Below are 12501 nucleotides of genomic sequence, written 5' to 3'. Positions count from 1 at the left end.
TATCGAACTGTTTTAAACGAATATCCTCATCTGGTAATTGTTTGTTTTTATATTCATCAGGACCCAATCAGCCCAAATATCAAAGAGAAATTAAAAATGCATGCCTGTAACTGAAGTGTCACCACACAGTGCAAAAGTTGCTATAGTACGGTTAAACATCATTTAGTTAGCCAACAGTGGAACATTTGATGGATGTTACTTTAACATTAACCGCCGGTATAAGTTCCATTTGAAGGCAGCAACTGGGTACAATGGTTGTGCCATTACATTAGTAGCAGTTTAAAATCTTATATTATAAAATGTATTATGGAGATAAAATAAATCTTGCAGCATATCCAAGTCCTTTTCAGTCTCTTACATAATCTACAGCTACTAATTCAAGGTGAACTGTCCATACTACTACATAGCATTAAGCCTGGTGTACCTGGGTGAATGGAGGAGGTCAGCTCAAAGCGGAACTGCAGCTGGCCACAGACATGATCTGTAGGCAACCTGCGACCTAAGGAATAACTTACTACTCGATCCCTGGGGACAACACAGAGACAGGCGACAGTTAGAAAGGGTATGTACATGAGAGAGAAGGGAGAAACTCGGTAAAAACATACAGTAAAAAAAAAGTAAAAATAACATAGTAGCTAAAATCAGACTGTTACATGGCTTTTAAAGCAGCTATAACCACCCACATCATTTACCTCACAGACAGCCTGTGTGGGCCAGTTTATGTAGGAGAACTTTTACAGCTCTACAGATTGAACCATTGAGCACAAGCAAACCCCTGAGCTGATGACAGCCATGCTGCATTTATTTAAACAGGGAAAATCCTCATAAATGTGTTTTACCCGATGGCATGTTTTTCCAGCAGTCTCTGGACCGGGACCGAGAGCTTCCCCAGGAAACGCTTGATGATTGGTCTGCTCTTGGCAAACTTATCCTTCACCTCAATCTCCAGGACATCAGTGGGTAGGGACACAAAGTTAAACCTCTGGAGAAACAACAGAGGACAGAGCAATTTCTTGTTGGATGTGTGATATGTAACACAGGCAATCATTTACAGCATTCAGCATTTAAAGCACTAACAGGAATTACTATAAAAAAGGAAAAAAAGCAGGCAAAAAACTTGATCATCCAAATTTGGCAAACAAGAATATATTATTAAATGAGATGTCCATATTCTGTAGACTGACTTGGGTCTGAGTGTTGAATCTAAACCAGCACCGTTTTGTGCTTAAATGTGCCAATTCTTGAATTCTTTGCTCGCACTTACTCAAACTGCCCTAATCCATACACCTAAAACCAACACATATCTGGCAACCCTTGAAGAGACCAGACCAGAGTCAGTGCCAGCACATCAATCCTCATGACTCACCAAGATAACTGTGAAAACTTGTTGGGTTTTTATATTTGCTATTCAAACATAGCATGAGTAAATGGAGTGCCTGCAGAATGAAGGGTATGAGCAGAACACCAACAACAAAACAAAACATTTCCTGGTAGCTTAGCGTGCCTAATTTGGGGTTTATTTTTCTTCCTCAGTGTTATTTGTACTTTATTTATTTGAGAGAATCCAATTCCCCATCTTTCTCTTTTGGGGTTCTGATGACTGTCCAAGCTTCTTATACACTGCTTGGAGAGTCCAAATCCTCCAAAGCTTTTTATTCACTCTTACCAAGATAGATTTTAGAGGGAAATACTGATTGCAGCTTAAAGCTCTTTGAGACAAGCTTCAGAATTTCTGGCACCAAAAACGTTAAATGCTTAAATTAGTACTGGCACAAACCTGTTAGTTGGTTTTTATCAAAGAACAAAACAACAACAACAAACCCATGATGGGACTTCCCTTCTGCATTTATACATTTTATTCAAATGTCAATACAAAGACCTCTTTTCCTTGTCTCTGTCTTCACCTGCATTTCAGAGTTCTTGTAAAGCCTGTCTTATGTCCGCGTCTTCATTTAAGGTTAACACTCCTTGAAATTATTATGATGTGGAAGTAATGGGCATCAACAGGCACATTAAAACCACCAGCCTAATATTGTCCTGAGGCTTTGCCCTGTTGGGGAATGCACATAGGACCTCTGGGTGATCACAGTGGTGTCTGGCACTGGGGCTTTATCATTTGGATGCTGTGGAATGGGGCATCAGCCTTGTTCTGATGATATACTTCATCAGGATCTGGGTGTTTTGAAGATGAGGCAGATGATCTTTGTTGAGTCCCTCAAGCAATTCATAAGCAGTTATTGCAGTGTGGAAAGTGCATTGTGTACCTAGGGCCTGTCATTGCAAAGAGAATGGTCTTAGTCTAATACTAAGGAATTAGGGCTGGGCTATATCACACTGTTCACGGTAATACTGGTATAATGTTGGGCAACGACAAGAAAATGAAATATCCCAATAGAATATGGGTAAAACACGCATGCGCACTGCCTTTGTTTTCATATGCACATGGTGGAAAAAGCATGGCGGAGACGCAGAATGAGAAGGGCGAAAGCGGATCGTTGAATGAAACGGATGAACCAGAACTGGTTAGTAAAAATGCTGCAGCTTCAGTGGTGTGGAACTGGTTTAGCTTTCGTCCCTCAGATACACAACAAAGCACTATTTTTGGTAGCGCAGGCTAGCGGGCCGTCGTTATTACCGTGTTTTTTGGAAAATACGGCACACTTAAAATCAATCCTTTGATTTTTCTGACCATCGACAGAGCCCCTTATAATCCCGTGTGCCTTATGTATGAACTCTGGTTGTGTTTACTGACCTCGAAACTATTTTATGTGCACGGCGCTCGAAAATCTGTCAAATGTTTTAGTACGACTTTGCTGAGCTACGAAGCCGCACCGCTTGATGGCTTGTCGGAGCATTACGGCTATCGTAGGCAGGAGCCTCGCGGAGTGATACATACTGTGTATTCTGCCCCTCGGTTGTTACTTTGTTGGGTTTCTTTGGCTGGCGCATTTCTCAGGTTTCCCAATAGTGGGCAGTATTACCCCTTCAGTTTGTGGCTTCTTCTTTGGTTATTTGGTGTGCACTACACTGCCCCCTTTGGTGATGTGCTGTAAACAGCAGGCAAAGTTCACACAGGCAGTGTGAGAAAATGCATGGAGCAGAAAACAAGCTGCACAACTTTAAGCTCAGTTTACATCGTTGGGGAGTTTGTTGAGCCATAATCTGTAAGTAAGCAATGTCTAACTTCACTTTCTGTAAGATTTGTTACTTTCATGTTACTTAAAAGGTTATTTGAACGTATAAGGAAAGATGTTAGTGATGAATGTAAAGTAGGGCTGAACGATTATGGAAAATAATCTAATTGCGATTTTTTGCCCCAATATTGCGATTGCGATGCGATATGCGATTATTTTTTAAGGTATTTGTCTTCTTCTTAATCTCAGCCAAACCGATTTACTCACGAACAAACAAAACACTGAAAAAAGCCCAACAATAACATTTTTAGGTTGTCTAAGTGACTTATATATTACGTTTAACCCGAGCAGCGAAACTCCGCGGTGATCTGAAAATGATGTGCCGGGAGTTGTGCCGTTCTCGGCCGCATCAGTAACCCTCGAGCTCCCGGCTAGCTGTCGAGCTGGTGGGTAGCAGACGCCTCTGAAAACGTCGATGCACTTTTGCAAATATGGGATATCTTGATAAACCGAGCAGATATTTGATGTTTACACAACTACTTTCTCGCCTGAAAATATGTTAAAAGTTTATTTTGTGACCCAGAAAGATTAGTATGAGTAATTTTAAAACTTAGTAGCGGCCGCCATTGCTGGAAACTGGAGTTTGGCTGGGCCGCGCTATGAATTCTGGGATATGGTAGTAATTTGGACAGCCTTCGGCGCGTCGCTGTGACGTAATCGGTCTACAAATGCGGCCTCAGGAGGATGCAGCCCATGAATTTGGACATGTCCAGAGTATAATCGCAGCCTTTGCGGTTAGAAAATTGCACTTGATCATGTCGCGATATTATTGCAAATGCGATATATCGTTCAGCCCTAATGTAAAGCATAAGGAAAGCTATGTTGCTAACTTCTGTTTTGTTTACAAAATATGTTGATACTGATGCTTACGTATTATTTTACTGTATGTTCACAGTCTTACAAATTAAAAGAGGAAAAAACGGTCCGTTAAAGACACAAAGACAAAGCGATGTGTCCTGTCGTTCCTGGAACCATCTCCTCTTATGTTAAGCTCGCTGCATAGGGTGAATAGCCATACATTCACCTGAGGGCAGCAGAGTAAGAAGATTATCTACCTATCAAGCACCCAAGATGTCTCAGCCTGAAGCGTCACCGCCTCTCTCCCAGATGGTGGTCCGGTCAGAGTGCCACTCACGCTCTTCACGCTCTTCACGTCGTTCATCGGCCAGTCAAGCTGCAGCCCGAGCCAGAGCAGAAGCAGAAGCCGCCCGCACTAGAGCACAGTACGCCAAACGCCAGATCGACATGGAGGTTGAGAAGGCACGCATCGAGGCAACACTAAACGCTCTAAAGAAGGAGGGTGAGGCTGAAGCAGCGCTCGCCGCAGCTCATGTCCTGGAAGCGGCAGCCGATGAGGAGCATGACGCCGTTGACCTCACAGAACAAGGAGTCTCCTCTAAAACACCTCCTTCCATCAGACGCGCTCAAGATTATGTGAACGCTCACTTCGCTAACCGCAGCTTGGTAGTTAATGAAGACGGAAAGCCTGATACAGGACAACTGGTTGGTAATAACAACGCTCAGCATCTACGACAGAGTCAACCACCAGTTGCCTCCTCTCCAGGTGAACATCTCACTGATTTTGTAGATCAGGAGCAACCAAAGTCCCCTCCTATAAACAGAAAAACTGACATTGCAACCCAGCCTAAACCTTCATTGCCTCCAAAGACTGAACTCTCAGATTTCACAGCCTATCTAGCACGCCGTGATCTGCTGACAGCGGGATTCAAGGTTTTTGACAACCGTCCTGAGTCTTACTTGTCCTGGAAGTCCATTTTCCGCAACGCCATAGAAGGCCTCAACCTCAAGTTCAGCGAAGAGCTTGACCTTCTCACCAAGTGGCTCAGCGGGGAGTCACTACAACATGCGCTGAGGATCAGGGCGGTCCATGTGAACAACCCACACGCAGGTCTTCAACGTTTGTGGCAACGCCTGGACAAAAGTTTTGGTTCTCCAGAGGTAGTCGAAGCAGCACTTTTCCAACGCTTACAGTCTTTTCCAAAAATATCTAATAAGGACACTCACTTATTGCAGGAGCTTGCAGATCTCCTGTTGGAGTTAGAATATGCACAAAGTGAAAATTATCTACCCGGCCTTAGCTTTCTGGACACCCCAAGGGGGATAAACCCGATAGTGGAAAAGCTCCCCTACGGACTCCAGGAGTCCTGGGTGAAACAGGGGACAAAATACAAAAGGGACAACGGTGCAGTTTACCCACCTTTCTCATATTTTGTTCAGTTTATAAATGATTATGCAGAAATGAAAACAGATCCTAGCTTTATGTTACAAAGTTCAAACATAGTAGCTCCAAAACCTGATAAGCCATTGTTGAAACCAACTAAATACAGAGGTGCGGTTGCAGTGAACAGAACAGATATTAGTCAAACAAATGTCACAGCTCGAACGTCAGTTCTCAACCCAGACAGACAATGTCCTATTCACCACAAGCCCCATTCACTTGCTAAATGCAGGGGTTTTAGGTCAAAAACACTAGATGAAAGGAAAAGCATCCTCAAAGAACATGCTATTTGTTATAAGTGTTGTTCTTCCACAGGTCACCGAGCTAACGATTGCAAAGCCATTATCCAATGCTCAGAATGTAATAGTGACGCTCATGTGTCTGCCATGCATGCTGGTCCACCTCTGTGGGCAACCAAGGACTCTAACCTCCTGCCTCAAAGCCACGGCGGGGAGTCTGATCCTTCAAGCCCTGTAACCACAACTGCTTGCACAGAGGTGTGTGGCCCAGGTCTAAAAGGCAAATCCTGCTCTAAGATTTGTTTAGTCGACGTGTATCCCCGCACAAATCCTGAAGAGAAAAAGAGGATGTACGCCATGTTGGATGATCAAAGCAACTCATCCTTAGCCAGGTCTGCTTTCTTCGACATGTTTAATGTAAAAGGCGCTATGCTCCCATACACCATGAAAACATGTGCAGGTTTGTCAGAGGCTGGAGGACGCAGAGCAACTAATTTCATTATTCAGGATGTAAATGGGGAAGTGTCCATGGTGCTGCCCACACTAACAGAATGTGATCACATTCCAGATAATAGAGATGAGATACCCACCAAGGAGGCTGTGTCGGCTCACCCTCATCTACACGCACTCGCTTCACAGATCCCTCCTCTGGACCCAGCCGCGGACATTCTCCTCCTCTTGGGCCGGGACATCATCCAAGCTCACAAGGTTCGCAGTCAGGTAAATGGTCCAAACAGTGCACCTTATGCCCAACACCTCGATCTGGGATGGGTGGTTGTAGGCGATGTCTGCCTCTCAGGTGCCCACAAACCCACAGTAAACTCTTTCAAGACAGACATTCTGAATAACGGGCGCCCTACCTCCCTTAGCCCCTGTGCAAGCAAAATCTATATAAAAGACAAATACACAGAAAGCTGTCCTAAATTCGAGAAGACACAAGCAGAAGTAGGCAGACACATTTTCCAGCAAACAGCAGATGATGACAAAACGGCTCTTTCAGTAGAAGATGCATTATTCCTGGAAATTATGCACAGAGACTTTACTAAAGATGAGGCGAACAATTGGGTAGCTCCACTCCCATTCCGCTCCCCCAGACAGCGTTTACCCAACAATAGGGACCAAGCCCTCAGTCGCTTAATGACGCTCCGCAAAACACTGAAAAAGAAACCTGAAATGAAAGAACATTACATTGAGTTTTTAGACAAAACTTTCAGTAAGGACCACGCTGAACCAGCTCCAGCTTTAGCTCCAGAACAAGAATGCTGGTATCTTCCTAGTTTTGGCATTTATCACCCTCAGAAGCCAGGAAAAATTAGGGTGGTTTTTGATTCAAGTGCACAATACAACAATGTTTCTCTCAATGATGTGCTACTAAAAGGGCCAGATCTCAATAATACTCTTGTGGGAGTTCTGATGCGTTTCAGGTCTGACCCATACGCAGTCATGGCCGACGTGGAGCAAATGTTTTACAATTTTGTTGTCAGAGAAGACCACCGCAACTACCTTCGCTTCTTGTGGTTCAAAAACCATGATCTGGATGGAGAAGTACAGGAATTCAGGATGAGAGTCCACGTGTTCGGGAACTGCCCCTCCCCATCAGTGGCCATTTATGGACTGAAACGAACAGCGATGGAGGGAGAAAAAGAACACGGCAATGATGTAAGAGAGTTCATTGAACGCCACTTTTATGTGGATGATGGACTAAAATCATTTCCTTCCACTGATGAGGCCATCAACATTCTCTGTGGGGCTCAGAAGATGCTGGCTCAGTGTAACATACGCCTACATAAAATCTCATCCAACTGTCCTACCATCACAAACGCTTTTCCAAGTGAGGACCTTGCAGCTGACATGCAGGGCCTTGACCTTGGGCAGACACCCATGCAGAGAAGCTTGGGCTTGGGCTGGAACCTGTCTACAGACTTGTTCAGGTTCCAAATAACCGTCAATGAGAAGCCCTTTACCAAGCGTGGAGTATTGTCAGTCGTTAATAGTGTGTACGACCCACTCGGCTTTGCTGTCCCTGTCATTGTAGAGGGCAGGGTCATACTCAGAGACATTTCCACTGACATTCGTGAATGGGACACTGAACTCCCTAAAGACAAATTACAACAGTGGCAACAGTGGAAACACTCTCTCAAACATCTACAACAACTTGAGATTCCCAGAATGTTCACCTCAATACCACTCTCTGCAGCAGTAACTAAGGAAATCCATGTTTTCTGCGATGCCTCTACCAAGGCAGTGGCCGCTGTTGCCTACCTTAAACTCACAGACAGAGATGGTCATAATGAGGTGGGCTTCCTTCTCGGCAAGGCACGGCTTGCCCCAAGACCAGACATCACCATACCCAGACTTGAGCTCTGTGCAGCGGTCCTGGCTGTCGAGGTGGCAGAGTTGGTCGTGGACGAGCTGGACGTCGCAGTTGATCAGGTGAGCTTCTATTCAGACTCCAAAGTAGTCCTTGGTTACATCTTCAACACAAAGAGGCGTTTTTACATCTACGTGCACAACAGAGTGGAACGCATCAGGCGATCCACACAAGCTCACCAGTGGCATTATGTGCCCACTCACTTAAATCTGGCTGATCATGCCACGCGCGCATTACCTGCTGAGCAGCTTTCTACCTCCACATGGCTCAGTGGACCTGCTTTTCTTACCAAGTCAGAAATAGGTCAATCTCAGGCAGAGTCGTTTGATCTTGTAGACCCAGAGACTGACAACGAACTGCGTCATGAGGTAACTACTTGTGTTACCACTCTTGCAAAGGATGTTCTCAGTAGTGCCAGATTCGAAAGGTTTTCTAGTTGGAATGTACTACTGAAGGCTATATCTAGACTCCGACACATTGTTCAGTCCTTTAAGCAGAACATAGAAGGCACCTGTCAGGGCTGGCACAGCTGTAGTGAGCATTTAACCGAAAAGCAGCTCGATCAAGCTAAGATCATTATCATTCGCACTGTCCAAAGAGAAATCTATGCAGAAGACATAAGACAGCTTGAAAAGAGTATGCCCCTCAAAAGTTCAAGCCCACTTAGCAAACTGAACCCATTTCTTGACACAAATGGAATCCTCAGAGTGGGTGGGAGACTAAGACGAGCACAGTTGACTTCGGATGAAACAAATCCTATCCTCATCCCTGCCAAACACCACCTTGCCCAGCTCATTATAAGACACTTCCATGTGAAAGTATGCCATCAGGGCAGACATTTTACTGAAGGAGCAGTCAGAGCTGCAGGCTTTTGGATTGTGGGAGGAAAAAGAGCAATAAGCAAAATGATATTCAGCTGCGTGACATGTCGAAAACTAAGAGGCAGACAGCAGGAACAGATTATGGCTGAGCTACCAGAGGATAGGCTGTCCACTGACCCTCCGTTCACACATGTAGGGCTTGATGTGTTCGGGCCCTGGTCTGTCACTGTCAGAAAAACGCGTGGTGGGCAAGCGGATGCAAAGCGATGGGCAGTCATATTTACGTGCATGAGTACACGGGCCATTCACATTGAAGTTATAGAATCAATGGACACGTCATCATTCATCAATGCCCTGCGTCGTTTTTTTGCCATCAGAGGTGCAGTCAAACTTCTTAGGTCCGATTGTGGGACAAATTTTGTGGGTGCCTGCAAAGAGCTGCAAATAGACAAACAGGGCTGCTACAACAGCAAACTAAACAGCTTTCTTGAAGACTCTGGCTGCAAATGGCTATTCAACCCCCCACATGCGTCGCATATGGCTGGCTCCTGGGAGCGAATGATTGGGGTCACGCGCAAAATCCTTGATGCAATGCTCCTAGAACACAGGAATGCAAAGCTTACCCATGAAATACTAGTGACCTTAATGGCTGAAGTCACTGCAATAGTGAATGCTCGTCCGTTAACAGCAGTTTCTGCAGATCCAGATAACCCAGTCATCCTTACCCCAGCCATGCTGCTCACGCAAAAGGTTACGACCCCACCAATCCCACCAGGTCAGTTTGGAAACAGTGATCTGTTCAAAGCTCAATGGAGGCGCGTACAATACCTCACTGATGTCTTCTGGAGACGATGGAAAAAAGAATACATCTCAGGACTTCAGGACCGCCGCAAATGGAAAACAGTAAAGCCTAACCTACAAACAGGAGATGTTGTTCTTTTAAGAGAGACACTCGAACATAGGAACAACTGGCCACTTGGACTTATCACCAAAACCTTTCCCAGTGAGGATGGGCTTGTAAGGAAGATAGAGGTGAGGATTTTCCGCAAGGGTGAAAACAAGTGCTACATAAGGCCTATAAGTGAGGTTGTGCTATTGGTGTCTAAGGATTGTACTTAGAAGCAGAAGCTTTGTTTCATTGTATGTCACTTGCCTTTTACATGTTAGTTGAGGGTGACATTCCATGGATGTCAGGCGGGGAGTATTCTGCCCCTCGGTTGTTACTTTGTTGGGTTTCTTTGGCTGGCGCATTTCTCAGGTTTCCCAATAGTGGGCAGTATTACCCCTTCAGTTTGTGGCTTCTTCTTTGGTTATTTGGTGTGCACTACACTGCCCCCTTTGGTGATGTGTTGTAAACAGCAGGCAAAGTTCACACAGGCAGCGTGAGAAAATGCATGGAGCAGAAAACAAGCTGCACAACTTTAAGCTCAGTTTACATCGTTGGGGAGTTTGTTGAGCCATAATCTGTAAGTAAGCAATGTCTAACTTCACTTTCTGTAAGATTTGTTACTTTCATGTTACTTAAAAGGTTATTTGAACGTATAAGGAAAGATGTTAGTGATGAATGTAAAGCATAAGGAAAGCTATGTTGCTAACTTCTGTTTTGTTTACAAAATATGTTGATACTGATGCTTACGTATTATTTTACTGTATGTTCACAGTCTTACAAATTAAAAGAGGAAAAAACGGTCCGTTAAAGACACAAAGACAAAGCGATGTGTCCTGTCGTTCCTGGAACCATCTCCTCTTATGTTAAGCTCGCTGCATAGGGTGAATAGCCATACATTCACCTGAGGGCAGCAGACTGCGCTTCAACATAATATTACCGTATTGTGTGTGTATAACCTCTTTTAAGTTTTGTGGATATTATACCTGGTTGTGCTGAGGATATGTCGGCCAGTTTCCACTGGAAATGCCCTTTGGTTAAACTGTCAGTGAGGAATTTGCATTTGCACTGTTACATTTGTATATAACTTTAATGCACATAAAAAACAGCTGCTTGTTTAAGTGAAAATACATTGATGTTTTTTGGGGTTTTTTTGCACTAATAAAGTTGTGGAGTTGTAAAGTAATTTGTCTAATGTCAATTATATCGTCAGTTATATCGTTATTGCAAATTTTCAGATGTATATCGTCATAAATATTTTTGGTCATATCGCCCTGCTCCAGTAGGAACCAAGGATTTCCAATAACAACCTGCATTATGACGAAGTAATCAGTGTTCTTTACCTCATCTGTTAGTGGTCTTAATGTTTTAGCTGATATATGTTGCTCTACATTCAGTGTTTGATGCTTCAGACAGTATTCGGACTAACTTCAGCCTCCTCACTCTTTAAAGTAGGATAATTTGCAGCTGAGGCTCTGATGCAAGGAGCTCCAAAAACACCCTTTTTTGGGTGTAATAGGCTTGTTTGAAGCCTTTATTCTGAGAGTATTTCTAATGTTTACTTCATGATGGTCATGATGAAGTATAAAGAAACTGCAGCTCTGATAACTCTTTATATACTGGTGAGTAGAAACATTTCGTCTTTAATATGCTTTTGACCTTGCTCACGCCAGAATAACAACTCTGACTCTTTGAAGCGTGGACTCAGGCATCAGTGCATTAGCAGCACTTCTATTCTGCAAGCTGAGACGTGCAGCCATCATGGAACCCATTTGTTCCAGTACTTCTCCACTGATGGTCTCAAGTGTCTTTATACAGCAGTTATGAGCTAATCAACATTATTTTCTTCATCTGTAAGTGGTCGAAATGTTTCTTCTTTAGTGTCAGATTAGTCAACAAACTCATTAATATGATGCTTAAAATTGAATTCCTAAGACTTCACTGTGTAAATCTAAATGCCTAATTTCCTATACAATAGATGCCCACATGAATAATTCCTGTGAAAACCTTGTAGAACAGGTCTTTCTGCAACCATACTATTAATACAAAGGAGCCTGCTGCAGTGAGGGACTTCTGAATTAGGAAAACCTTCGTTTTTGCCAACAGCCCAATTCCATAGGTTCTTAATGTCAGTCTAAAGTATGGATTGCCCTGAAGCCGCCTCATCAAAGGTATCAGAACATCAAAGGAAGATTCTGGTGGTATACACAACAACTAAACCTGTCATTAAAAGTACCTTTCCTTTTTAAATTAAACTTAAAGACTCCTTCTGTAACATAGAACAGTAACATAACGATATTTCTTTGGATTCTGAAATGTTTGTGCTTAAGTAAGACCAGCACTGGCTTTAGTAATTATTTTAGCATTTCTGTCCCTACAGGTAATATTTCGACAAAATGTAACCCCAAGGTTAACTATCCTTAGCTATGTGTACTTTTCTGAGGGATCATTTAAATGTGTGGAGGTTTTTAATTTAAAGGTCTTAACAAAAGTACAGCATATTTGGAGATTTTCAGAGGCTCAAAGGTTACAGACAATTGACTAACAAGTAGTTTCATAACCAGCTGTTCTATTCACACCCATCACAACAATTACTCAGTCTATAATCAAGTGATGCTTTCATGAAACACAGAGGCTTTACAACAAATGGCGAACACTATTTATGCTCAAGAGGAGGAAGGGCAAATTAGACTTTGCTTTGGTTTGCTGGATTTCCTTTGCAGACTTTGCATTTCTGATCAGTTTTGGAGC

General features: G+C 43.5%; 2 protein-coding genes across 2 annotated transcripts in view; one reads left to right on the top strand and one right to left on the bottom strand.

Annotated features, from left to right (window-relative positions):
• Positions 1–12501, bottom strand: part of hecw1a (HECT, C2 and WW domain containing E3 ubiquitin protein ligase 1a) — a 98390-nt gene that overhangs the window by 35791 nt on the left and 50098 nt on the right. The window contains exons 9-10 of the mRNA XM_085419485.1: positions 840–982; positions 425–525 (exon numbers count right to left, since the gene is read on the bottom strand). Of these exons, the coding sequence (XP_085275611.1) occupies positions 425–525; positions 840–982 (244 nt within the window). The remainder of the gene's footprint in view (positions 1–424; positions 526–839; positions 983–12501) is intronic.
• LOC146661581 (uncharacterized) lies at positions 4001–10919 on the top strand. Its single transcript, XM_085418059.1, has 2 exons — positions 4001–10330; positions 10526–10919. Exon 1 carries the CDS (start codon positions 4266–4268, stop codon positions 9981–9983), a length of 5718 nt encoding a protein of 1905 aa, XP_085274185.1. The 5' UTR covers positions 4001–4265; the 3' UTR covers positions 9984–10330; positions 10526–10919.

Source organism: Rhamphochromis longiceps, linkage group LG9, assembly GCF_057381845.1.
Source record: "Rhamphochromis longiceps isolate RC_006_pf linkage group LG9, R_longiceps_female_GT1.1, whole genome shotgun sequence".
Lineage (NCBI taxonomy): Eukaryota > Metazoa > Chordata > Actinopteri > Cichliformes > Cichlidae > Rhamphochromis > Rhamphochromis longiceps.
This window is presented reverse-complemented; position numbering and strand designations above follow the sequence as displayed.

Excerpts from the sequence above, each read along its gene's own strand:
- LOC146661581 (XM_085418059.1), top strand. The coding sequence starts at position 4,266 with ATGTCTCAGCCTGAAGCGTCACCGCCTCTCTCCCAGATGGTGGTCCGG.